Source organism: Poeciliopsis prolifica, unplaced genomic scaffold, assembly GCF_027474105.1.
Source record: "Poeciliopsis prolifica strain line A6 unplaced genomic scaffold, Auburn_PproV2 SCAFFOLD007, whole genome shotgun sequence".
NCBI lineage: Eukaryota > Metazoa > Chordata > Actinopteri > Cyprinodontiformes > Poeciliidae > Poeciliopsis > Poeciliopsis prolifica.
Window position 1 is genome coordinate 11,101,450 of NW_026562382.1, and position 23,032 is coordinate 11,124,481.

General features: G+C 38.1%; 1 protein-coding gene across 6 annotated transcripts in view; it reads right to left on the reverse strand.

Moving 5' to 3' along the window:
- Positions 1-23,032, reverse strand: part of LOC129360846 (dedicator of cytokinesis protein 9-like) — a 74,177-nt gene that overhangs the window by 16,145 nt on the left and 35,000 nt on the right. For 5 of the 6 annotated variants that reach the window (XM_055031295.1, XM_055031293.1, XM_055031291.1 and 2 more), the window contains exons 3-34: positions 21,918-22,007; positions 19,390-19,472; positions 18,602-18,671; positions 16,329-16,424; positions 15,341-15,475; positions 12,764-12,938; positions 11,673-11,725; positions 10,538-10,612; positions 10,305-10,445; positions 9,347-9,559; positions 9,145-9,267; positions 8,759-8,841; positions 8,499-8,621; positions 8,204-8,283; positions 7,904-8,091; positions 7,670-7,735; positions 7,489-7,581; positions 7,282-7,405; positions 6,575-6,693; positions 6,322-6,408; positions 6,101-6,187; positions 5,187-5,302; positions 4,940-5,009; positions 4,727-4,852; positions 4,561-4,632; positions 3,950-4,096; positions 3,761-3,844; positions 3,527-3,638; positions 2,378-2,556; positions 2,165-2,281; positions 1,572-1,683; positions 739-872 (exon numbers count right to left, since the gene is read on the reverse strand). In XM_055031295.1, coding sequence (XP_054887270.1) covers positions 739-872; positions 1,572-1,683; positions 2,165-2,281; positions 2,378-2,556; positions 3,527-3,638; positions 3,761-3,844; positions 3,950-4,096; positions 4,561-4,632; positions 4,727-4,852; positions 4,940-5,009; positions 5,187-5,302; positions 6,101-6,187; positions 6,322-6,408; positions 6,575-6,693; positions 7,282-7,405; positions 7,489-7,581; positions 7,670-7,735; positions 7,904-8,091; positions 8,204-8,283; positions 8,499-8,621; positions 8,759-8,841; positions 9,145-9,267; positions 9,347-9,559; positions 10,305-10,445; positions 10,538-10,612; positions 11,673-11,725; positions 12,764-12,938; positions 15,341-15,475; positions 16,329-16,424; positions 18,602-18,671; positions 19,390-19,472; positions 21,918-22,007 — 3,573 coding nt within the window. Of the gene's footprint in view, positions 1-738; positions 873-1,571; positions 1,684-2,164; positions 2,282-2,377; positions 2,557-3,087; positions 3,121-3,526; positions 3,639-3,760; positions 3,845-3,949; positions 4,097-4,560; positions 4,633-4,726; positions 4,853-4,939; positions 5,010-5,186; positions 5,303-6,100; positions 6,188-6,321; positions 6,409-6,574; positions 6,694-7,281; positions 7,406-7,488; positions 7,582-7,669; positions 7,736-7,903; positions 8,092-8,203; positions 8,284-8,498; positions 8,622-8,758; positions 8,842-9,144; positions 9,268-9,346; positions 9,560-10,304; positions 10,446-10,537; positions 10,613-11,672; positions 11,726-12,763; positions 12,939-15,340; positions 15,476-16,328; positions 16,425-18,601; positions 18,672-19,389; positions 19,473-21,917; positions 22,008-23,032 lie in introns of all 6 variants that reach the window. The other variant, XM_055031290.1, reaches the window with a different exon arrangement.

A 23,032-nucleotide genomic window follows, 5' to 3' on the forward strand; every position in this document is an offset into this window, starting at 1 on the left:
CAAAATGCTTATATTATTCCACTCTGCAAATATATCACAAATTAAGGGTAAAAGGGTGCATCTAAATAATAATTAATTACAATAAAATCATCACTGCATATTTGTTTTTAGAAATTTGAGGAATGAATGAAATCTGAAAACTACATGCCCAGTTTTTCTCCTAACACGTTTACAGATCTGGAATATTTAAATTTCAGGCTTTAAAGCTGTCTGGGAAATATGGGAAAAGGAAAAAGAGCAATAATACAAATTTTGTGATGCAACAGATCTACTTTACACCACAAGAACAAACACAAAAGTCAGAAAATCCTCTGGTAAAGAAACAGCTACAGCTCAAGGGAAGTAGGACATTCGAGAAACACACTTAAATTCCCAGATGGGACACTCCTTGGAGGTGTGAAGAAGAATTATACTTGAAGAGATCTGATTGACTGCAGATGGACTTCTGGGATGCAGGGGATGGTGAGCTGGGCGAGGTGTATGGTGGCTTGCTTGGTGAGAACAGAACAAACTATGTCCTCAGTTGCCACAATGGGAAGCAGGCAGACAGAATGTCTCCATACAAACTTCTCCATTTGCTGTGGTGGATCGAACAGCGAAGGCAGAATGTTGAGGGTAGAGTTAAACACTTTCTCTGTCAGGTCTTTTTTTTCTAAACTTGGGAAGTATGTGACACTTCAGCAAAGTGCAATGCAATAAATGCTGGTAGCCTTAAAAAGATTGAATTAAGTAGAATACCTTGTCAAGAGAATTGGTTTTGTCATGGTTCCTCTCATGGAGGCTGTTGACTGATTCTGTGCTGATGAGGGAGCCACGAGAGTCGGTGTGGCGCATAGAGTTCACGTTAGGGGTGGAAACTGCATGAGGGGAAGCTGAAGGGGGAAAAAAAAATCCCAAACAAGAGTTTACTGTTATTAGGAGCCATTTAAAGTTCCTGTACATTATTCTACATCAACTCAATAATCCAACTTTCCCCAGATGTTTAGTAGCAATTTCTTCTCATTAAGTTTAAATCCAAAAAACCTAGAGAAATCTTAAGGCTGAAACGAGATCCTGAATTTGATATGGAACAGTTTTTCTTGGCTTGTGGTTTAAAATGTCAGTAGTACTTGGAGTAAGGACTAACATTTTGTGAACAGATTCTATAAAGGAAAGTTTGTAAACATTTGTTCCTATATTTCAATTGAACCTTAATTTAATATGAATTTAAAATTGCTTTAAGTTTAGTTTGAGATGATGGCTCTTTTATCAGTCTAAAAAAGGGAGTAAAATAGTTCCTTTTTCCTTTTTAAATGACACTTCTTTCATTAATACTATGAACAATATTAAGTCCTTATATAATGTGGTAACAACAGAGAAAGAATATCATTTGAATAAAACAGAAAAAAAATTACTGCTACAAGACATTTCTGAACATTAAAGAGAAAAAAATTGTCATTTTTTTTTTTTTTTTTTTACAGCAATTCAAAACCTGGAAACAATAAAAGTAAATTTTAGACACTTAAACTGGGTAGGAAACCTGATTCAATTAAATAATGTTTCTTTTTGTGTTCTTTGTTTTCTTAACTTACTTGTGCCCGAGATTGCTCCAAAAACATCTTTGTGCAAGCTGGTGTCCAGAAATGTGCTGGACCTAGGAGGTGTCATCAAGGCATTCGAAAGGAGCGAATCGTCTCGTCCATTCTGAGTAAAAAAAAGACAATCAAAAGAAGAAGAAAAAAAATCAATAAAACCTATCTCTTCTAAAGAAAGCTTTTTGTATTTAGTAAGGTTATGTATATTCAATGTTAATTTTTTGCATGATCTAAAACCAAATGTGACAACATCACTGTATGCTACTGACTTAGAATCTATCAAGAAGGTCGGGAAAAATTAACTTTTTATATATTTTAAGTGCCTTGAGACAGCATTTGTTGTGCACTGATAACACATAAATCAACCAAAATGAATTGAAATTCAAGAACTAATCACCAAAGCTGATGAGGGACCTTTATTTTTTTCAACTTTAATTAATTAACTTCTTCTCTTTCTGGCCCATTTATGATGATGTTTAAGTTAAAACGCAGAGCTGTTTTAACTTAATGCTTGCATTACTTTATGTTAATTCCTGTTTAGAATGGATGGAAATCAATACTCAAAAGAAGCCACTAGGTGGCACTCTTACATTGTTGGAGTGGTTGACAGGGAATGGGGAGACCTCCTTCACATTAAGCCTGTTGACGTTCTCCTGAAGCAGACCAAACAAGGGGAAGTACAAGGTGGCCAATCTGGCCTGCTGACTCTAAAAACAAAACAAAAAAGAATATTTAACATGATCATCCCTCATACAAGTGAAAATGTAAGAGTCAGATAAGCGTTCTGAAATCATACGTTATACCTTTGATGAATAGCGGTCATCAAATGTGTGTTTAATCATGAGGCTCTTCAGGACCTGGATGGCTATCTGCCGAATCTCCCTGAACTCCTGCAAAGCAGCACTGACCTCCCTGAGCAGAAGCCCGACCAGGAAGTGGTTCCTACAGAAGTCCTCTGTCAGAGAGTAATCCATCTGCAGATCTGTGGGTCAGGGAGAGGTTGAGGACGACTTTGTTACGGCCTGGAGCAAACAGGAAACTAAGCTCACAGAAGGACATGTAGCCACAATCAATCCCAGACAGAGAGAGTGAACATCTGATTCAATGTAAACTTGATTAGAACTGTAAAACTAGGGAGCATCCTGGAAAACAACTGATTATCATGAAACAAAAGCAGACAGAAAGACAAGCTTGCATGTTCAGGTTTGACTGATTTCACCCTGTGTTTCACATCAAGACTGTGGAAAGACACAATTCAAACTCAAGACCAAACAGAACCCAGCTCATCCACATATGGACTCAAACAACACTGCAGATGAGAGAAGCGATTTGCCTTAACATTTTTTAAAACTTGCATTTTACTTGTGCAAATCTTAAAAAGACATCAGAAATTTTGGCAGAAAAACATAGCTATTGAATCTCTCTTATAACCGCAACAGCTTCACTGATGAATGATCACATTTAAATCTGCTTTATTTGGAGACAACATGCAGGGAGGACTCCAACCACCTACCTACTGGAGTATCATCAGACTCCACTGTATCATCTGAGGACAATACAAATAATTGAGGCAAACAAAAATAAATACCTGTACGAAATGCTGATGGGTCTATTTCAAAACAGTCACTAGTTGTTATTTGTAACAAATAGAAAATGCAAAAAGCTTTTTTTTTTTTTTAAAAGCAAAAGATTTTTAATCACTTTTCAGACATTTTTAAAACCCTTAAACTTTTTTCCACAGCCAACAAAGTTAAATGTATTTTATCATAATTTTCCAGCTGGAACTTTAGTATGGAAACAAAAAAAAAATTAATTGTGAAAAAAAAATTTAATCATTAAATTCTACATAAATAATTAATTGATATTAACTAGTTAATGGTCATACACAAAATGTGGAAAAGTTGCATACATATGCATACATATGCAAGGCACAGCACCTGAAACGTTCTCACCTTGAAACCTCAGAATCCTCCCTTTTCCAAATGGCATTGGCAGGTTTAAGGGAACATAGTGTTCATGATTGCACACAACGCGTAAGAACTCAAACTTGAACTCAAACAGCGTCTGCATTAAGAAAGAGACAAAGACCAAAAAGCTGCAATTAATGCAATTATAACTGACCAGAGTCCTGAGAGATCTTGGACTTCAGTGTGTTTCTTTTATGGACATCATCTGTAACAAAGTACCTTTGGATCTCCAGGCATGAAGCCGTTGATGTAGTTGTTGATCTGCTTAAACACAAAGCCTCGGTCCATCAGGGTGAAGCAGCGCTGCAGAACAAATCAAATAAATTGCATAGTTATTCAGATGCACAGAAGACAGAGTGGTCAAGAAGCTACACCAGTAAACGTAAATCTTTATCATCGTAAGTGCACCTTTATGAAGACAGCTAGGCTGTGGTTGGCATTGCGAGCTGCATCCAGGTTGTCTTTGTACTTCTGAGTGATGTGTGGCATCATCATGTTGACCAAAGTTTCCACAGTGTGATGAAAAGATGCAGAGAACCGCTGATTCCTTGACAACTGAAAAGCACAAATGGTAAAATAAAATAAAATACGCACCCAGGTTGGGAAAATAGTAATAGTCAGCTTTATTTCCTTTTACATGAAGAAGAAAATGTAAGTTGTCACAAGACCAAGAAAATCAGACTGGTTTAATGCCTGTTAAACCAATAGTTTAATTTCCAAATTCATTTGTAATATTATTATTATTAGAGTTTAACTTTATTCTAATAATTATGAAAACTACAATCTTCAACACTTTGTCTTGCAGATGTATTAGAGGTTGTATTGTGCCTTTACTAATACAACTGCAAGTTTTCTGTCTAAAAATGCTCCCCTGACTGGATTATTTAGTCATACAATGTTGCGTCTTTTTTCACTGTGGAAGCAGAAAAATGCTAGTGCTGGAGTTGTACTGCCTTGATTACTGCTAACTTTGACTACAGCCAAGGAAACATCAGCAGATACATCTGAGTTAAACTTACCCTCACTTTGCAGCTTTCAATCAAGTACTGAGCCATGGACTTGACTAAGGCTTCAAAGAAATACCATGAATACTGCAAGAAAGACAAACAGTCAGGAAAACCATAGAAAATTACAAACTTTTTAACTCTTGTCACTTCCCGAAGTTCATATGTTTTGGAAGTTCACCTTGAGCAGCTTGTTACTCGTCAGGAAGTCAGTGGAAGGCTTCAGGATTACGGTCATGGCTTTCGCCAGCTCCTCATGTACTGTTCGGGTTGTGGAGGAAGTGTACGACTCAGTCCTGAACACAAACTGGATCAGACACATTCACAGACAAATGGTGAGATCTGCAGCATTCAAATGAAATCCAGTTTTACTGAGAGACCTCGTGGGTTTTACCTTCACATAAGAGCGAAGGTAGTGTTCCAAGCCTTCCTCGTGGCACTGAGCCACAATGTGAATCATGACCCTAACAGACAAAAGAGGCAAAAGGCAGCATGTGTGATAAGATTTATTTTTCAACAACTTGTATAAAAACCACAGTAAAATCCCTTTCTATAGGGAAATTTCAGGTGCTAATAGTGACTGGATATTAGCAATCAGTAATATTCATTGAATTTTAATAAAATACATAGAAAACTCTTGCCTTGTAACGTTTACTGCTACGTCCTCCTGTGTGGCACTGGTCAGCACTCTAAACAGCTGATTGAGGATAGTTGGCAAGAACTTGATCATCACGTGACTCTCCATGGCATGCAAACTCTGTGGGTAAAAGGGAAAGGATGTGAATATATTTGTTGAACTTATCACAGAACAGTTTTACATTTTGTAAACTTTCATCTTCTGAAGGGTTAAGAGTAAGGATTAAGATTTTGGGATTGAGTAAATTGAAGACATCTGTACAGCACAAATCCACAACAAATTCCATTTCAAAGCATTTAAAAGACAAACAGATCAATTTCCTATCGATAGTCAAATCAATTCAATCCGATGATCATGATGATTTCTCTCTTGGATCCCTGAAATGCAGTCAACCCCAATTTATTATGTAGAGTGTAAAAAGTTAAATACAAAATCAGTTTTCTCAAATGCCATGCACTCTAGCAAAGTCCTTAAAATCTCTTACAGAAACACCAGCCCAAAGAATTATAGATCCTACATTGTACTTAAATACCTATGAAGTATTTTTACACAAATTCATTCCTTTCTCAAACCAGAACCCCATTCTTGTTGAAAAACTTAATCTTGATCACATTCAACTGAAGCACATAGTAACAAAACTTTTTTATTGTGCTTTGCTTCCCAAACATCTGAATCCCTGTGATGCCTTTAAGGAAATTACAGCTACACCCTTTTTCAAGTGGGCTACTTTGCTACACCAGTTACTAACGGAGTGTTACTGAATGGTTAAACAGAATTCATAATTGTACCAAACTATATTTTTATGTGCTGATGACCTCATTTGGCTCTTTAATTTAGAAAAACATAACAGAAGTTCTTCTTTCAACAACGTCTTGCATCACCTTCAGTAAGAAAATGTTAATTTCGGACAGTCAGTACCTTCAGATATTTGACCAGTTCTCCAGGTCCTTGTGCTGCTGATGCAACACTCTGACAATGATGAAAAAAGTTGTGCAAATGTTGATCCTGAAATGCACAAAACAACAAACAAGCGGCCAAATTTATTGCAAATAACCACATTCCTGTAAAGAAAAAAAAACTACGAAATGACATAAAATTAATAATTAGTTTTACTTATTAAGGGTTGTGTTATGACAAACCTGAGTGTACACAGTGGACACTAGGTGTGTGGACACTTTAAACAAGTGTTTTCCTCCATCAACCCATTTGACCTCAGGACCCAAATGCTATAAAGATGAGCAAAAAGACAACTCATGATTTATTAGTGCCAATGTAGAAACAATGACACGAAGTGAATACTTAAGAATTTTAATAGCATAAAAAAAAAAAAACCCAGGACACAGAAACGTGTGTCACAGGTAGCATTACTGAAGACTGAGAGAAAAGCTCTACCTTGCTGGCGCCCTCTTGACAGCTGAGGTATCCAGCAGGAAGGTTCGCAGCAACAGGGATGTGATGTTCGTTCATTATCACCCGTCCGTCCTTCAGCAAAGGGAGCCAGGCGTATCCCACTGAGAGCAGATATAGAAGAAAACAACATGAGCTTTCCAGTGGTTGCCAGTAACAGCAGTAACACAGACGGGCTTAAAGACTGAATCCTTTTTCACCCCTCCTCCCCAAAACTGTAGGCTTGAGTTTTATTAGTAGAGCCAAGGGTCATACTATCAGACATTTTCTTTCTTTAAATTATGTTTGCGAATAACAAACTATTCCCGCTCTTAGCATAATGCACTCAAAATGTACTGTAGTTCCGTGCAAACATATTTGTACTATTTGTATTTTTCCACATTTTGTCCAAAACTACTTGTGGAAAAATGTGAAAAACGTTGAAAATGGCTTGCATACATCTGCAAGCCATTGTAGTGCACGTCATAATTATGATTCTTCCTAAACAACCCTAAAAATAATGTATGCCAGCACCTGAAGCAGGCTTGATACACTATTAATAGTGATGCGACTAATTAGAAAGAAGGAAATGGAAACTTTCAGACGAGGCACAGCTTCCAGAAGTAATGTCTTAGAGGTGTGTGTACATTATGGGATGACAGCATTAAACAGGAATTGCCTTTGGCATGTAGAAGTTAGGGATTGAGCACTACCTTGCGTTTCAACCACATCTTTCTTCTTGGTGCTGGCTTTGCTGTTGCTGTCACAACTCACATGGTAGAAAGTAAACAGCAAATGATGTTTCTCATGGAGCTGTGTTGGCAACTCGATCTTAAACTAATCCATAAGAGCAGTGTGTTAGTGCTGGGGTTTTCTTCCATTTAACAACATATTTAAGGTGTTGTTATGAGTTTTATTACTTCATCGTAGAACTCTGGGTTGTGCTGGTGATGTAATACTGAGGTAAAGGCATTTTTGGTAAACAAGGGTCCTCCAGGTCGCCCATAGATGCACTGGGAAAGGAAGAAATATGACTTAAGTTCTGTGAATTGCAAAAACAGTCTTATGGAGAGTCACTTACCACCTCCAGAGAACATTTACCTTAAGTGAAACAGCTTCTTCATCATCTGAGTCCCGGAACTCAATGCAGACAGCTATGTTTCTAGCCTGATTAAAGACACAGAAAGCAAAAGTGACCCAGTTAAAAGCACTTGGAAAGAACAGCAACTCTGTCAACATCTTAAAAAGCTGGTAGACAAAACATGATCAACATGGACGAAATCTGTAATCCTTCAGCTCTGTTTCCCACATAAATAAACAATGTGATGGTGCTACCTTTGCAAATGACTTCTGACTGTCGTATTTCAAGTGCTTTGGGTAGACGTAGAGGTGATTGTTGTAGATGGTGAAAGGCTGAGAACATTTGGCGATGAATGGCACAAACTCCTCCACTTCAAAAAACACACTGCTCCTCTCACTGACATCAAACTGCTTCACAGGAATGTAGGATGAGGTAACGCAATCTAGATGGAGAAGCAGGAGAGACCAGAGCTCAACAGTCAGCAGACAATGAGACCTGTTTTGTTCTGAGGAAAAGCAGCTTTCGTCTCTTCTGTTAAACCCCAAAGGACTTACTTGTTAAGTCAGGGGCAACACTGTCTATGGTAACATCAAGGTTTCCAAGGATTACAGGCAGCTTGGCCATTTTCTCTGGTCTGTGAAAAGGAAAATAAGCTTGAGTTGAGGATTTGTTAGACTAAATAGGAAGCAGACAGGTCATTTAGAAAGGATGTACGAGTGCGATTACAGACGTGAGATTTTCCTAAGACAAAGCAATATTTTTGCAAGGGCAGACATTTTCCACCCAGCACATCTGTGTGATTACTTAGAGCTTCTAAAAACAGAGCATGCTCAGAGAAACTTAACTCACTTTCTGAAATCCGCCAGTAATTTCAGCATGTCGTCATTGGACAGTTTGTTGCTGTCCTGTCTGTACAGAGCTGAGAAGCGGGCACTTTTGTCAAGTGTCCCAGATGCATCTTTGAACAAGGGTCTGAGAAACAAAAACATCCTAAAATTAGGAAATAGTGTTGGATGCATTTGTGATGTGAACTGAAACCATCCTTGAAAATTGTTGAAATCTGAAAAATAAGCAGAAATGTGAAACATTTACTAGAGAGAATAGAGTACCTTGCTGCCCAGGCAAAGGGCATTCTGTACTGACCCAATCGACTACACGCCAGCTTGGCATTTTTCAGGACCTTCTGTGCCATCTAGTGGAAAATAGAGAGACTTGACTAAGATGTTAAACGCATGTGGAATGGACACTATTACACTTAAAGTACTGAGACAGAACTCGGCGTCCTGCCTAACCCAACAAAGGCAAATCGGAAACAAATTTCAAATGGTGAAATAAAACTAACTGAATATTGTACTTCCTTGCATGCTCTAATTTGAACAGCTAATATAAATTCTGACAGACAGGAACAATTATCAACATAAAAAGATGTAAACATGCTGCTGCTGAGTTTAGAGGAATGCGATGCCTTTTAGGGAGACTCTGGATAACTTGTTACCTTGGTGGAGTCTGAACTCTTCATGTATGGCTCGGCACAGTGGTTGATTCCACCCTGAAGCACCTTATCGATGCGAGCCACCAGGAAGATATCTGGATGAGGGCATGTCACCGAAAACACTCCCTGTGTTTTCGGCAAGCAGAAAAAATAGACATGATTGGTCATGCCAATTTTAGCAGCCATGATTTAACTTCTTCTCTACCTTTTTGGGATACAGCAAAGCTGCTTCTGGCACCCCGTGGATAACCCGCTGCCCCTCGGATCGGGCTTCACCGCCTCCATTCACATACTGATTGGTGTTACTGGGAACCATTCCCCGGACAGACTGGTGGTTTAAGTCAACTTGGAAGTCAGAGGAGATTTTCCTGCCGTTCTGGATGTCGAACAGCGACAGAGTGACATAGAAAGGCTCCACCTGCAAACAGCAACAGTCTGAGGTGATGTTGATGTTTCCTGAGATCTCACTGTCCTGTAAACTTGAACTGTTTTTGAAGATTAAACCAGGTAACATCACCCAAGATGCCATAAAACAATGACACGTTTGCATGAGCTTAAAAATATATTCACACCTCTTTAATTTTTTGCTTACTTTCTCATGTAACAACCTTGAATTGTGATGTACTTTGGGATTTATGTGGCTGACAAAACACAAAGGAGCTTTTGAGATGGATCCCAACAGCATCACACCACTAGTGTCATGTTATTCATTGGTGGTTGTGAATTCAGGGTGATATGGAGTGGACCACAACTTTATTCACAACTGGTCTGCTTTGTTCCTTTGTTTATATTGTATTAAAGGCATAGCTTAACATGAAAATGATTTTCTCTGAGCCATTATGATCAATTAGAGAGTAAATGCTTCATATTCCATGCAGTAGGTTGTGGTTATTCCTTTGTTTATGGGTCAATAGAAAGCTTTTTGTTGACATGAACAAAAACCAAAGTTCCTCCTCTATGTGTGTGGAGAGAGAAGATGTTAACACTTCGATGGACAGTAGTTTTCAGGAGGGACAGCAGGACTTCAGATTTCATTATAAATTCCTGAGCCAACGGCCTGATTGCTATCTTTACAGCACCATAAGGCTGCTCTGACAAACCACTTAATTCATTCCAGTGGCATATTTGTAACTAAGAGGCGGTTCTGAACTCTAAAGCATTACGTTTGTAGTCGGTCCCTCCTCGTTCTCTGCCACGCAGCTTTGCAGGTTGAACGAGAGATCGTTGCAGTTGACCAGAACCCGCTTGCCAAACTTCTCCTCGAACTGTTTCACATCCGGCTCTATTCCTGAGAAGTCCAGTTTCTGCAGAGAGCGCATTGGCAAGTTTGAGCTTTTATCTTGAAATTGTACTTTATCACGTGTGAATTTCGTTTTGAAACCATGCTGAACCTTACCTGTGTGTCTGGATCCACTGTGAACAGCTTCAGTCTGGTTTCACTCTTCATTCTTGACTCAATATCCCTGGCGCTCTATAAGGGAACAAAGCAGTGCCTAAACCAGAGGAAAAACTGCAGTTTCGTGCCCAGATGGTTTTACATTTACAGCTGCCATTTGCACCCAGCTGGAAGTGAGGCTTCATATTTAACAGATGACATGAGGACTGGTGGCGAGACTGATGTAGCGCCAGCATCCATCTCAGGAGCAGAGTGTCACTAATCACACTCTTTTCACTCAGAAGTTTCCACATCTAAAAGCATGTGTTTTTTCTATTATGCAGCACCGAGGGCTATAACAGCATCAGATTTTTTTTTTCTTCAAATGTTTGAATCAAAATTCTTTTCAGTCTGCATGCCTTTGGATGTTCCTAAATAAACAGATCTTTAAAATTCCCCGTTTTCCTTCTTGTTTGATTATTTTTGACAGAAAAATGTTTGGAGGCACAGTAAAACATTGACATTGAGTATAATCCTAAGATGAAAAGATGGTGAACTTTGAGTCAGTATATTTAAACCCTTTTATGGAAATATTTCTGGTGTTTAGTGACATACTTTGGTGCCATTTTGGCTACTTGATTTGAAAATGTCCTGGTTGGAAAGCAGTTGTAATCCCCTGCATATTATTATGGTTTCCAAAACCTTTGGAGGAGAAACAGACCTGCTGCATCATACACCCTAAATCACATCTATCTAATAGGGAGCATCAGGTGTTTCTATTCTTCAAAGTAAAGTGCTTGTTGCAAAAAAAAAGCTATATATATATATACTCTGCAAGACCAGAGAAATTGTTTGTTTCACTTGAGGCTGAAAGAAGAGTAGCTACACCACTCTGCTTTCTGTATGTGACCTTATTGAAGTAAAATATAAATTTATGTCAAGCTTCTTTACACGTTCATGTGAGGTTCTAATAAATATGGAGGTCTGTATTAAAAGTCAGATCAGATCTACAAAAACACACGAATCACTGCCAAACTCAGGCATTTGATCCCAAAATCCCAAATGAAAACACATGTTTGTGGCAAAAGAGTTTCTCTTTCTTTGCTTTTTTAAAAAGTACCAGAAGTGTTGTGCTGAATGCCCAAGTAGGACCTACCTGAAAGCTATCCAAGCTGCCAGAAGAACTGTCTGACTTTCCAAGATCATCATCTATAAGAAAATATAAATCACAGTGGACGTAAAAAAAAAAAATAAAAAAATAAGAACACCAAAATGGCAAAGTGAATCCCCCATAATCATTTTCTGACATGTTAAGGCTTAGTAAACACTAATTCAGCCGTGGAAGCTGTGGAATTGGGACTGAAAGGGAGATACTGGAAGTCTCACAGGAATATTTAAAAAAAACAACCTTCCCAGATATTTTCAACCTCAGTGACCCCCAATCCTCTTTCTCTAAAGCACAGGACAATTAATAAAAGCTGAAGAGTTAAAAAGATTAGTGGAGCTTTCTGAAGGGAGGCAGTTGCTTTTTCTCTCTTACAAGGCTAAGCCTCCGAAGAGACGGGAGGTGAGCATTAGAAGCCTGGGTGGTCTGGTATTACATCTCCAACAACACCATACATTAGAAAAGCTACTAGGAAACAGAGGAGATCATTATCATCCAGCATCTCTGAAGGTAATCTAATAATGGTAATAGTTGGGCAGCATAATTAGTCTTGTAACATAAAAACTAATGAGGAACAAACCAGGGTCACATTGTGTCAATGGTTACGCAACATTGTACTGAAGAAAACAAAGGAGAACAAATATGAACAAGGACAACCATCAACCAAGTCCACCAAACTTTAAATGCGATTTAGTGTTAGATTTAGAGATATATTTAATATTACAGGTGTATGAAAATAATTTCTATTATTTGTCTCCCTGCACTACAATATTAAAGGCAATTATATCAAAATGCAACAATTTTGAAATTGGTGCTATGGGTTCAGATTCCCAAGTCAAAATGTTTCATTTTGGTATCATTGACAGTATAAACTGTACTGAAACAGACTGATTAAAGATTCATCATGGAAACAAAGTATAATTCACCTACTAAAATTGATTTAATAAAATAAAACACTGACTTAATTCACATACTTTTGATCTCTGTTGCCATAAAAAGCTACTTTTTTTAATAGTTGTCATGTTAAACATTTGCGTGGACACAAAGTAATACTCATTGTCATATCAAACACACACACACACCATCATGAATGTCTCCATTCCTCTTCTCCTGCATGGCAATCTCAAAGCTGCTGTGGAGGATCTTGTTGAGCATGTTGATCCAGTCCTCCATCTCTGCTTCGCTTTCTGCGGCCAGCAGGTATGTGCTCTTATCCTGCATCTTCAGCTCGAAAGAAAACCTCCGAACTTTGTTGTTCTGCACAGATAATGCAATGAAAACATGAAAAAGATAATAATGGTAAGTAAAATTCTGCAGATAACAGACTTAAGACTGCAAGGTAGGGGGAGGTGGAATGTTTTATTACCAGCTCCAATACAAATATTAAACTCATATCCAGTCAGCAAAAGGCAGAGGACGTTTATTTTTATGATTTAAACCATGCCTGGTTCATTTCAACACCTCCCCTCATCCTCACTGCTCTCTCTTTGCTTTGTAACCTCATGAATCTACTAAATGTTCACACAGCTTACTGGATCAACAATTTCTCTACACAAATAAGCGAGAGATGAGTCTTGGTTTGAAGGAATGTGGACTTCAGGTGAAATGAGTTGGAGCTAAACAAGAGTGCAGCACTAACGTTCCACAGCTACAGAAAACAAAATTACCTGCAGCCAAAATGTGACCTCAATTAGTGATGTCACTGCCCCATTTTAGGCTTTTAACGGTTCTCAGTTTCAGCTCTTTCAGGAGCAATTGGGGCCAAAGCAGCTGCAGTTTGTTTGTGACACAACAGCTCTGCAGAGGTCAGATATTTATTGTGGATTTCAATAAACTAGCTAGGAGTCTTTAAAGGATTGGGGAAAGCTGTTTCATTAAAGTTAGCACTTTGGTGTTTGTTATTCTGTGTAATTTTCTTTTACTTAACTAAACAGTAAAAACAACAGAGTGGGAGTGACTGGGAGGAATAGTCAATGGCAGGCAGAGTGAATAATGAGGGGGGTTTTAGGACAAAAATGAAACTAGGATAATAATCAGGATGAACACTACAGGTTGACAGACTCATCTAATTTTATTTTAGACAACACAGCTGCACAAATAAATCAGTGACCCTGATTTAAAAATAAAACATAAAAAATTATATATATGTAAGAAAGAAAAAAACAAAATGCACTGACAGATTGCATTATAGACGTATTTATATTTCTGAGCTCAGACTTGGTCAGCAGTGATCACTACCCACATATTAGGACAAATCTAATGTGCTTTTGTGCAAATGCTTGATCCCTCCCAAAGTGTTGGAACAGCTTGAAGAGCAGTATGAAGTCATCTCACATGCCATTCCAGCTGCAACATAAACATCTGCAGGTCTACTCATGGAGCAAGTTATTGGGAAACGGCTGTGGGCTGTGGCTTAGTGATGGCAGATTATGAAGTTTGCTTGGAAAAACACAAGAAATATGAACTTAGCAAACTGGGTTACTTGGAGCATAAACAGCCTACTGAGGGTGTGATTATGTTATAGTCTTGGCATAGAGTGAGTTTGGTCTCTGTTGCTTCAGATTATCTGATAGCAACATCATGCAGATCTACATGTCATGCTCAAGCTGCCACTCCTGTGACCAGGCTCTTTCCACACAGCACCCAATGCTCAGGCATGATGCCGCCACAATATTGAGCTGTGACAATTTCAACACTGAAGTTTTGTGCATCCCCAAACAATCTAGAAATTTGTACACCCCAATGCATGTGACAAGGAGTACATCATCATACTGTACTTGAAACATTCCAGAGGACCTGTCTAAGAACTCTCCACTGTTGTTAGAAAGGTCGTTATTCATTGAGTGGCCGAAATGTTGGTTCTTTCTGAGAGCGACATCAATGACATTTGACAAGAAAGGAGATAGTCAAAGGGATTTTAAATCTTTCAAAAATCAGTTATTATTCTGCTTTTTCAAAGGATTTTTTTCATTTCAGATGTTTAAGCCTTTGTTTTATGCCAAATATTGATATAAATACAATTTTGTTGCTAAAGAGTAAAGTTATCATAAGTCACAAAGATAAAAGCTCTAAACATCTTGAAGAGTTTAAAGATAATACCAAAGTCCTGCTCCCCTTTATGATCGTATCCCAATCATCCAGTTGACCTTCTGACAGGTAAGTATTTCCATTAACTGTGACGATAGCTATATGATAATGCCCACATGAATTGTTTTCTCCGTATGAGCAGATGGAAGAGCACAGAATTGATTGAGCAGCCATAGGAAAGTGCTCGGAAGTAAGGCCTCAGCATTCCCCTTGCTTCACTGGCTGAGCGTCAGCAGAAAAACACGACCTTGGGGAGGAGAGAGCTCAGCTTTCATGAAAATGCAGAGAATACTCTTCAGCAGCTGTCAACAACTTCTTCTGACAGCTTTGTCTGTTGCAACTCATGCTTCAAGCTAATTCTGTTGAGGATTGCAATGAGGAAATTTCCAGAATGGTTGCATGTATTGTCAGGCTTTTAAATCCCCCATACGGGATCGGGCTACGTCATTAGCAAACACGGCGCCAGCGTGGATATCCTGTTTGGGAAAACATGCAAACGGTCATTCGGGTTCAGCAAGCCTCAACAATCAGGGTCTCTGTGCCAGAGATGACCTCAAGAATTCATAGCGTACCTGAACCACACCCATGCAAGAATCCAGGAAAATGGTTCCTTTTGGCTCTTTGGAGATCTTCTCGTCCTTGTAGAAGTTTAAATTGTACGAGCCATCCCCGAGCTGCGTAAGGTGGAAATACCTCCTCTTGAACGACTGAAATGATGGAAAGAAACAACATTCAGGTCTCAATTATCAGATAGGAATAGTGTTGCATTTTGTTCATTTGTCTCGTTTGTATTTGTAGATCCATTCACAAACAATTTGTCAATAAAAATCCACTGCATCATAATATGTGTTAGTGTTCAGTTAGTACAGGCCATTTATCATTTTATGTTTGTCAGGGTTTTTTGGGTAGAAAGAGGCTGAATATAAATGCACACCACACTAGAAACCATGAAGCCTTGTGTAATTGTGTAAAATTCCACATAAAATGCATTAAAATTTATGGTTGCAATGCGTAAAAAGTACAGTAACTATACATATATCTGCAGGGGACTTATATAAGATTGACATGCATGCACACATAAGCACAGTTTAGTCAACCAATTAACCTGACCTAAATGCTTTTGTACTGCTATCTGGTATCTAGGGATTACCAATGCATGCAGTGTTAAAGCATGCAAACAGAAAAGCCCTGGCCAGGATTCAGATGCAAGACCATATAGTTGTAAAGGCAACGCTACTGAAAACTGCAATCCTGTTTGCTTAACTTCATCCATTAATTCCTAAAAATAGGCCTCCTGTCAGACATTATCCCTTACGTAAATAAATCCTGGATAAAACTGCACTCCCGAGCTTAGAAAATGAATCATTACAGTGATTAACTGAGACAAAAAAAAAAAAAAAACTTTCCATGATGATTAATGTCAGAATTCCAAAGCATGTATTAAATCAGCAGTAAGATTCTCACATCTGGATATGTTTGTCAGTAGAGTTTCTCTTAATACACTTTCTCTGAAAGTGACCAAAAAGGACAGCTTTGAAAGTTTCATCACTGTTTTCTCACCCTCATGGTGACACTAATTGCAGTGTTCATGTTCCCTTTATACAGCCAGCCGTGTTTGGAAATGCCCCCTTTTTGGGATCCTAAGGAGGCCGTGTCCTACAAGACATAAAAAAAATATAAGACAAAAAAAAAAGCTTAGAAATGCAGCTTAGAATGGCGATATAATTACTAAAGACAACTACTTATTTAGAAAACCAGAGAATTATTTTACCTTCAGAACTTTGGATTTTTTAAATTTTTTTATTCAAGCTTCATAAGAATTACATCATGTCACTAATTAGTGACCCTGCCATGGTCCTGATGTGTGCAAACGCTTTCATCTACTGCTTTGAGAAGACACAGAGAGCCAGCTGTCTCAATCAAAACAAGCAGGCACAAAAACATAAAACAAACACTGACCCTTTAAACAAATACATTTCCCCCTACTTCAAAGAAGAAACATACAAATCTGGGCCATTTTACACCACATTCCTATCATGTGTGGAACGAAATCACAGTTTCACATATGACCAGAACACACGATACTGTGACCTGCTTTGCTCCATCGTCTGCAAAAATAAACCAATTAGTAGAGCAGTGATGGGAGATCTGTCCTGGTTTATATCAGCCCTGCTTCATCTGCAGTTAGAACTTTTCTGCATTAAAGGGCTCCACTAAGGAACCACATCTCTAGAAATCTCTCATGAGAAGGAAAGTAAATGACCTTTCAAGATGTCATTTGCTCTGATCCAATGTTCGTTTTTCTCCTTTTCTCTGTCTAGTAAAACAAAGGGGAATTTTAAAAGTGCTGACTATCTTCTCACAGTTTCTTGGTGGAGGACTGAAGAACGCCGAAAAGCTGCTGGAAAGAGTCAAAGGCTGTTTAATCTCATCTGTGTCTAGACAGCCTTCATAAGTACAGACCATAGAGGCGGAAAAGTGACAGCCTTTAAGCACTAAGACAGAAGCAGAAGGCATTCGAGATCTAAGGTCAAACTGAGGACACAGGAGAGAGATGGACAACAAATGTTGCAGCTTTCTAAAACATGTATACAAAACCCCCATTAAAACATATGGCTTCTATGTTGCTATAAAAATTTGAACAGCATAAACCAATCAATTACATCTTTAATATAACTCATAATTTGTATAACTAAAAGAAAACAAACACCAAAAGTGGGGTGTGGAGGAAGGTCAGGATAATTGCGATATTTCTCCCAAAGCAGTAGGTGACCTTATATTATTTCAGATAACACTTGTTTCCACAAGAGTTTAGGATTATCTTTGCTGCTTTAAACACTCCAGCAAGATCTGAGGGGCTGTCAGGTGACTTATTAGCCTCCTTGTTGCAGACTCACAAGCCGTTCCAAACACAACAATTATACTCATTTAATCTTCGCAGGAGCACACATCCCCTCTGTCACACATGAATGAGCAGAAGAGAAGAGAGATGAATGCTGAAGCTCTGACCTCTGATCCAGCAACAAAAATTCTATTGCACTTAATTTTATTTCTTTGAGTTTAGTTCTGAGGCAGAAAATGGTGATTTACTTCAAACAGAGGAAGAAATATTTAGGGAAAAGCTTGTCTTTGCAGAATATTTTTGATGTGATTTTTTTTTTTTACGAAAAAGAAATAATAAAACTACAAATATGTGACACCAATGTACTAATAATGAAGGATGGTTTGAAAAAACAAAACTAAATAGAATACTGTGGAGCTGGGAAACCTAAAAATCCTTGAAGTATGAAACATAAATAAATCGTAACATTTTTGCAGTTTTTTGTTGTTGTTTTTAGAGTAGTCTTTTTTCAAAGTGCAGCAAAAGCCTTTCTAAAATGTAATCACCATTATCACTTGTGGATGATGACATAATGATTTCAATATGTTACATTAATTATTCCTATTGGAAACAATAAGCACATATTTTAAATGAGACAATGTCAAATATATATGAAACGGTAGAGTGAAGTGACTTTCCCCCAAAATACTGAAATGTGGAAAAATTGGGAGAAATGATCAGTTAAAATCTTTTTCCTCCCCAGGATATGAAACCATTTCAATCTTGCCTTTAAGGGACAGTACAACGTAAGACTGAGAAACATGAAAGTAATCAAGACGATTTGTCATGTAAGAAAATGTTATTTTACTGTGAATTTTACTTTTCTATATTTTGTCCGATTCCAACAGTGAAATAAAAATAGCTTTCCTGGACTACAAACTTAAGCAAACTTAAAAGGAAAAGTTCTATTATTTTATTATTATAAAAATACTAATATAGTTCATGAACTCACCTCCTCTTTATCAACATCTTCATCCACTTCAAACACATGAACCGCCAGTTTTTCAGGCCGGGGTACTTTGCTGTAAAAACAGGTGAAATTTGAGTTTGATCAAACAACAGTTTTTCAAACTCATTGTGTTTTAAGTGAGATTACAATTTTTAACCTTTGACTTATTTCAATAAACTATATTTGGAAAGCTCTTCTCAAGAGTGTCGGCAGTTAACATTATAAATGGAAAGTCCAGGATGATATAAGTGCAGCATTTACAGTAATGGTTCAAGGAAACGAGGAAATGAAAAGTTGCCAAATGCTAGCTTCACATCAACGGAAACTGTGCCAGGGATTTAAGAGGCGATCTGTGTCATGAAGCATTGTTTTAATTTCCCCAGAATGAGTGAAGCAACAAAACATTTGGCAATCGTTACAGTGTGCAGGACATCGTCAGCTAACACACGACCAGTAAAAGATATATTTTTTAGGGAAGAAATTGTTGTTGATGACACAATCTCTTGACAATGAGGGTGTTTTCCACATAGCTGTATTTTAGAAATGGCGCTGTGTTCCACGAAACAAAAAGGAAACACTGGTTTGCACGTAAATGAAACATATCTGTTTCCCTGTAATTAGGGCACACAACATTTTTCCACAGCAGCCCAGGCAGTAGATGAAAATAGATGACAGCTTTGGCATCTATGTGTTATCGAGTACCTGTTATTACTCCCCTCATGCTGATGTCATAATGTAGGACAGGTTAACTTTACTCACTGCAGAGCTGAGGATTTAAACTGCTGACTTACTTTGGAAGCTGTCGAAAATCCCCAGAATAATCCTCGTACTTGTAGTTGACCACATGCCAGTCAGACTTGTAGGTCTTAATGCACTGCGAAGACATTAGAGATCAATTATTGGGACTTCATTCAGTGGGTTTGAAGACAGCTGTACCCCATAAAATGACACAAACTACAGCGTTGCAGGATGAAACAAGTTTACAATCTTTATTTCTGACATATGTGTTGTGTTCCTTAATTATAATTCTGTTTGTTCACTAATGTTCTCCAAAGAACCTCTATTTATATTAGGATAAAATTACACACGGGTGGACCCTATTTACTAATTAGGAAAAGACTGCAGACAATTGAGTTAAATGAAACTTGCAAACCTAAATTGAAGTACTCAGGTTCTGGAATCTGACATAAATGTTTTTACACAGAGGCTACCAATCAGTTTAATAGTAACAAGTTCAAGAAAGAGACTAAAACAGGCTGAGTTCCCCAGCTAAAAGCCTTGCAGTCAAGTTCTTATTTAGGCAAATAAAAACTTACAGTAAGGTGAGAATCTCCATTTTGAACTTTGGTCAGAGGGGGTTTCGGTTTGTAGAACAATGAGGAGTTCTTGCATTACCAATGAGCATTTTCGGACATTTTCTGACAAAAATTTGATTTCTCTTATTTTTTCAACGCATTGTGTCTTGATGGTGTAGCAGAGCTTGTCCACATTAAAGCCACACAGAAAATGTGATGGAGGCTCCCACCATCATCTTGCCAGCTCAGCAGTTGGTTACTATGGAGACTGAACATGGACCAGTGAACATATATTACTGCTGAAGAAGAAGAAGAAGTCACACAGACTTTTAAAGGCAACTCTCCCTGCTGGAGGTGCAGGTGCAACTTTCCTCACAAAAGCTCTATACCTGAGCTCTATACACTGCATTATTCATGTCCTTCAGACAAGAAAGTTTTATTTATGAATTTACAAATAAATGACTTAATTGCTTTTAATAATTGTAGTATAACAGTCTCTTAGTATCTCTCGAGGGAAGGTCTGTAATCTACAACATATTAAAGAAGTGAGACTGCGTCTCAGAGCTGCGTGGAATAATAGTTTATGCTTATTTCTGTAATTAAAATGTGTCTTTATGCTTGGTTTTGTAAACCTTTTGCACAGTTTGATTATGTTTGGTTTTACTATAATCTGCTTTTTATTTGTACATAGTTATGTTAAAAACTAGCAGCTCATTTCTCAGCTGCTTTTGTAGGAAAAATACACGAGTCAAAATACTTTTTTTCACAATTTTTGCCTGGTTACATGTTTCTCCATGTTAAACTCTTGCACCAGTTTTGCTGACAAGACGGTTCATTTTTTTATGTTATCTGACCTACAGTCATTGAATTTGATACTAAAATGATACTAACAAGATGACAACCTCAAAGTGAACTTTTCCCTTGAAATTCCACAGATACAGAAAAAAAACCCAAAACTAAATCTCAATACAGCATTCTTCAGAAAATTAGCGGAAAAGGAGTGTGTGGTGACTCCACCTCGGTCTGACCATGCCTCGGCAGGGAGTGTATCACTATCCTCGTCTACTTGGAAAGTGGACATCTGTTCATTGTTAGAGCCAGTGATAGGAGCAGCTCTAAGGTATCTGTTCAGCAGAAATGCGTGGCGCTTACAAGAAGTGCTCCTGCTGGGAGACGAAACGTAACCTGAACAGGAGACGAATTAGAAACAGAGAAGCTTTCAATCTGTGCAGCTGTCTGAGTGATGTCACACAACACTTGAGCTGTGTCTTGGTATCTCTGTGACTTCATACACACTGTTCTCTAATCGCTGACCTGTGACCTGGAAGGCGGACTGTCAGCACGCAGCTGCTGTGTGGCTCGTTAAAGGAGTAGCAGTGCTGTGCATGAGCTTAGTGGTTAGATTTTAGAGGATTGGTCAGCTCTAAGTGAATGTTTAACACACTTTACTTCAAAATGCTCCCTAAGATTTTAATGTGACTTGAGAAGAGATGGATATTGCAAGCTTAGACAAGATCCATCACAGACAAGAAAATATTTGCTTCCTTTCTTGTCAACACCTCCTGGATAGATGACAATTAAAATACCAATGGCCAATGGCGTAACTCAGTGCTGGGACAAAGTGACATATGTCTCGTAAAGCTAAGGAAAACAATCATTTTGAGTCAAAGATGTCAGTTTGGGCTCTTTACTTAAGACTGACACTGTTGTTCTGCTTGAGACTCTTATTGTGAAGTTGGAAAGGAAGTAGTTATTGAGTTTCGGCTGGTCGGTTGCATTGAAGGAACTAACTAATATGGACACTGGTTGACAGCAATTGCTCACAAATAGCATGTATGGAAGAAGGTTAAACCATTTTTAAATGATTTGTTTGGTGGCATTTTGGGCATTTGGGAAAAAAATGAAACAATAGCACGACAAATTTGATGGAAATGATTTGGTTACAATTAACTCCTAATGAGGCAGTTTGAGGATAAACTGGCTGAGATCTGATTTTGCTGATTTTTGTTGTGAAATAAGTTTACCTCTTGGACAAACAGGCTCTGGGCCTCCCGCTCAGCATTTTCAGGCACTGTGGGGTACAGAGTTCTACCCTGGCGCCTCAAAGTTGAAATCTGTGAGGGAAACAAATAGAGATAAAGAATCAGAAATGGGCAATTACAGAAGTCCTTCCACTAACACAGTAATACTGAATATGAAACAAAATGTGAAGCAGCAGAATGTCATTTTCCCACAAAGCCCGGAATTATGATTTAAATGAGTCACAGTTGCTCTGGGTGTTGCAAATATTATTGGGCATTTGAGATTAGATCAACATCTGAATGATCAAATCCAGTGGGAAGCAATTCATTAGTCATGTGTGAAGGACCCGGAAAAACTTTATTAACAAAGAGTACAATCTGTCACAAACCACATGTTTTGTGAGAACACTATAGACTTTGAAACAACAGTATCACTTTTAGTTTTGTAGGCGAGCCTTTGACATTTAAATTTTTCTTGCAAACCATAAACACAGATAAATAACCTAGTAAAATATAAGCATGCTAGTAGCTAAGCTAGAGCTTATTGAGGTTTCTTTGTCTCTAAGTCGCATCACCTTTTGTTGCTAAAGTGTAGCGTTCCAAGGTATGCTGAAGTGCCTGAGGTGAAAGCAAACACTCTTTCAACATAGATGACCTGGATGGTAGACACAAAAAAATGCGACACTGCAGTCTTTGTCTTCCACACAAAGATTATGTGTTGTAAAAGTGTTGATTGTGTCATCCGAAAGAAATTCCATAAGCTCTCTAAGTAAACCTGCCAATCCTGCTTGTAACAAAATTTCCTGCAAAGATTATAATCTCTACAATACAGGAAGGAGAAACAAACAAGCATATACGTAAAAGGGTAACAGGAAGCATTTAAATCAGCTTCAAGTCACCATTTTTCTATGCTTGAGTGACCCCAGAGTAATTGCTGTGGTCAAAAGGAATCCTTAAACATTTGAGTTGGAATATTATTGACCCCACATTCCAGACTTTAGCTAAACTATTTGTTATTCAAAGCAGACAAAATACAAGCAAAGGAGCGAGTTGAAGTAAATGCAAATAAGGTGTTTGTTAGAGATGTACATAGAATCAGCAGATTTTCAGCTTGATCA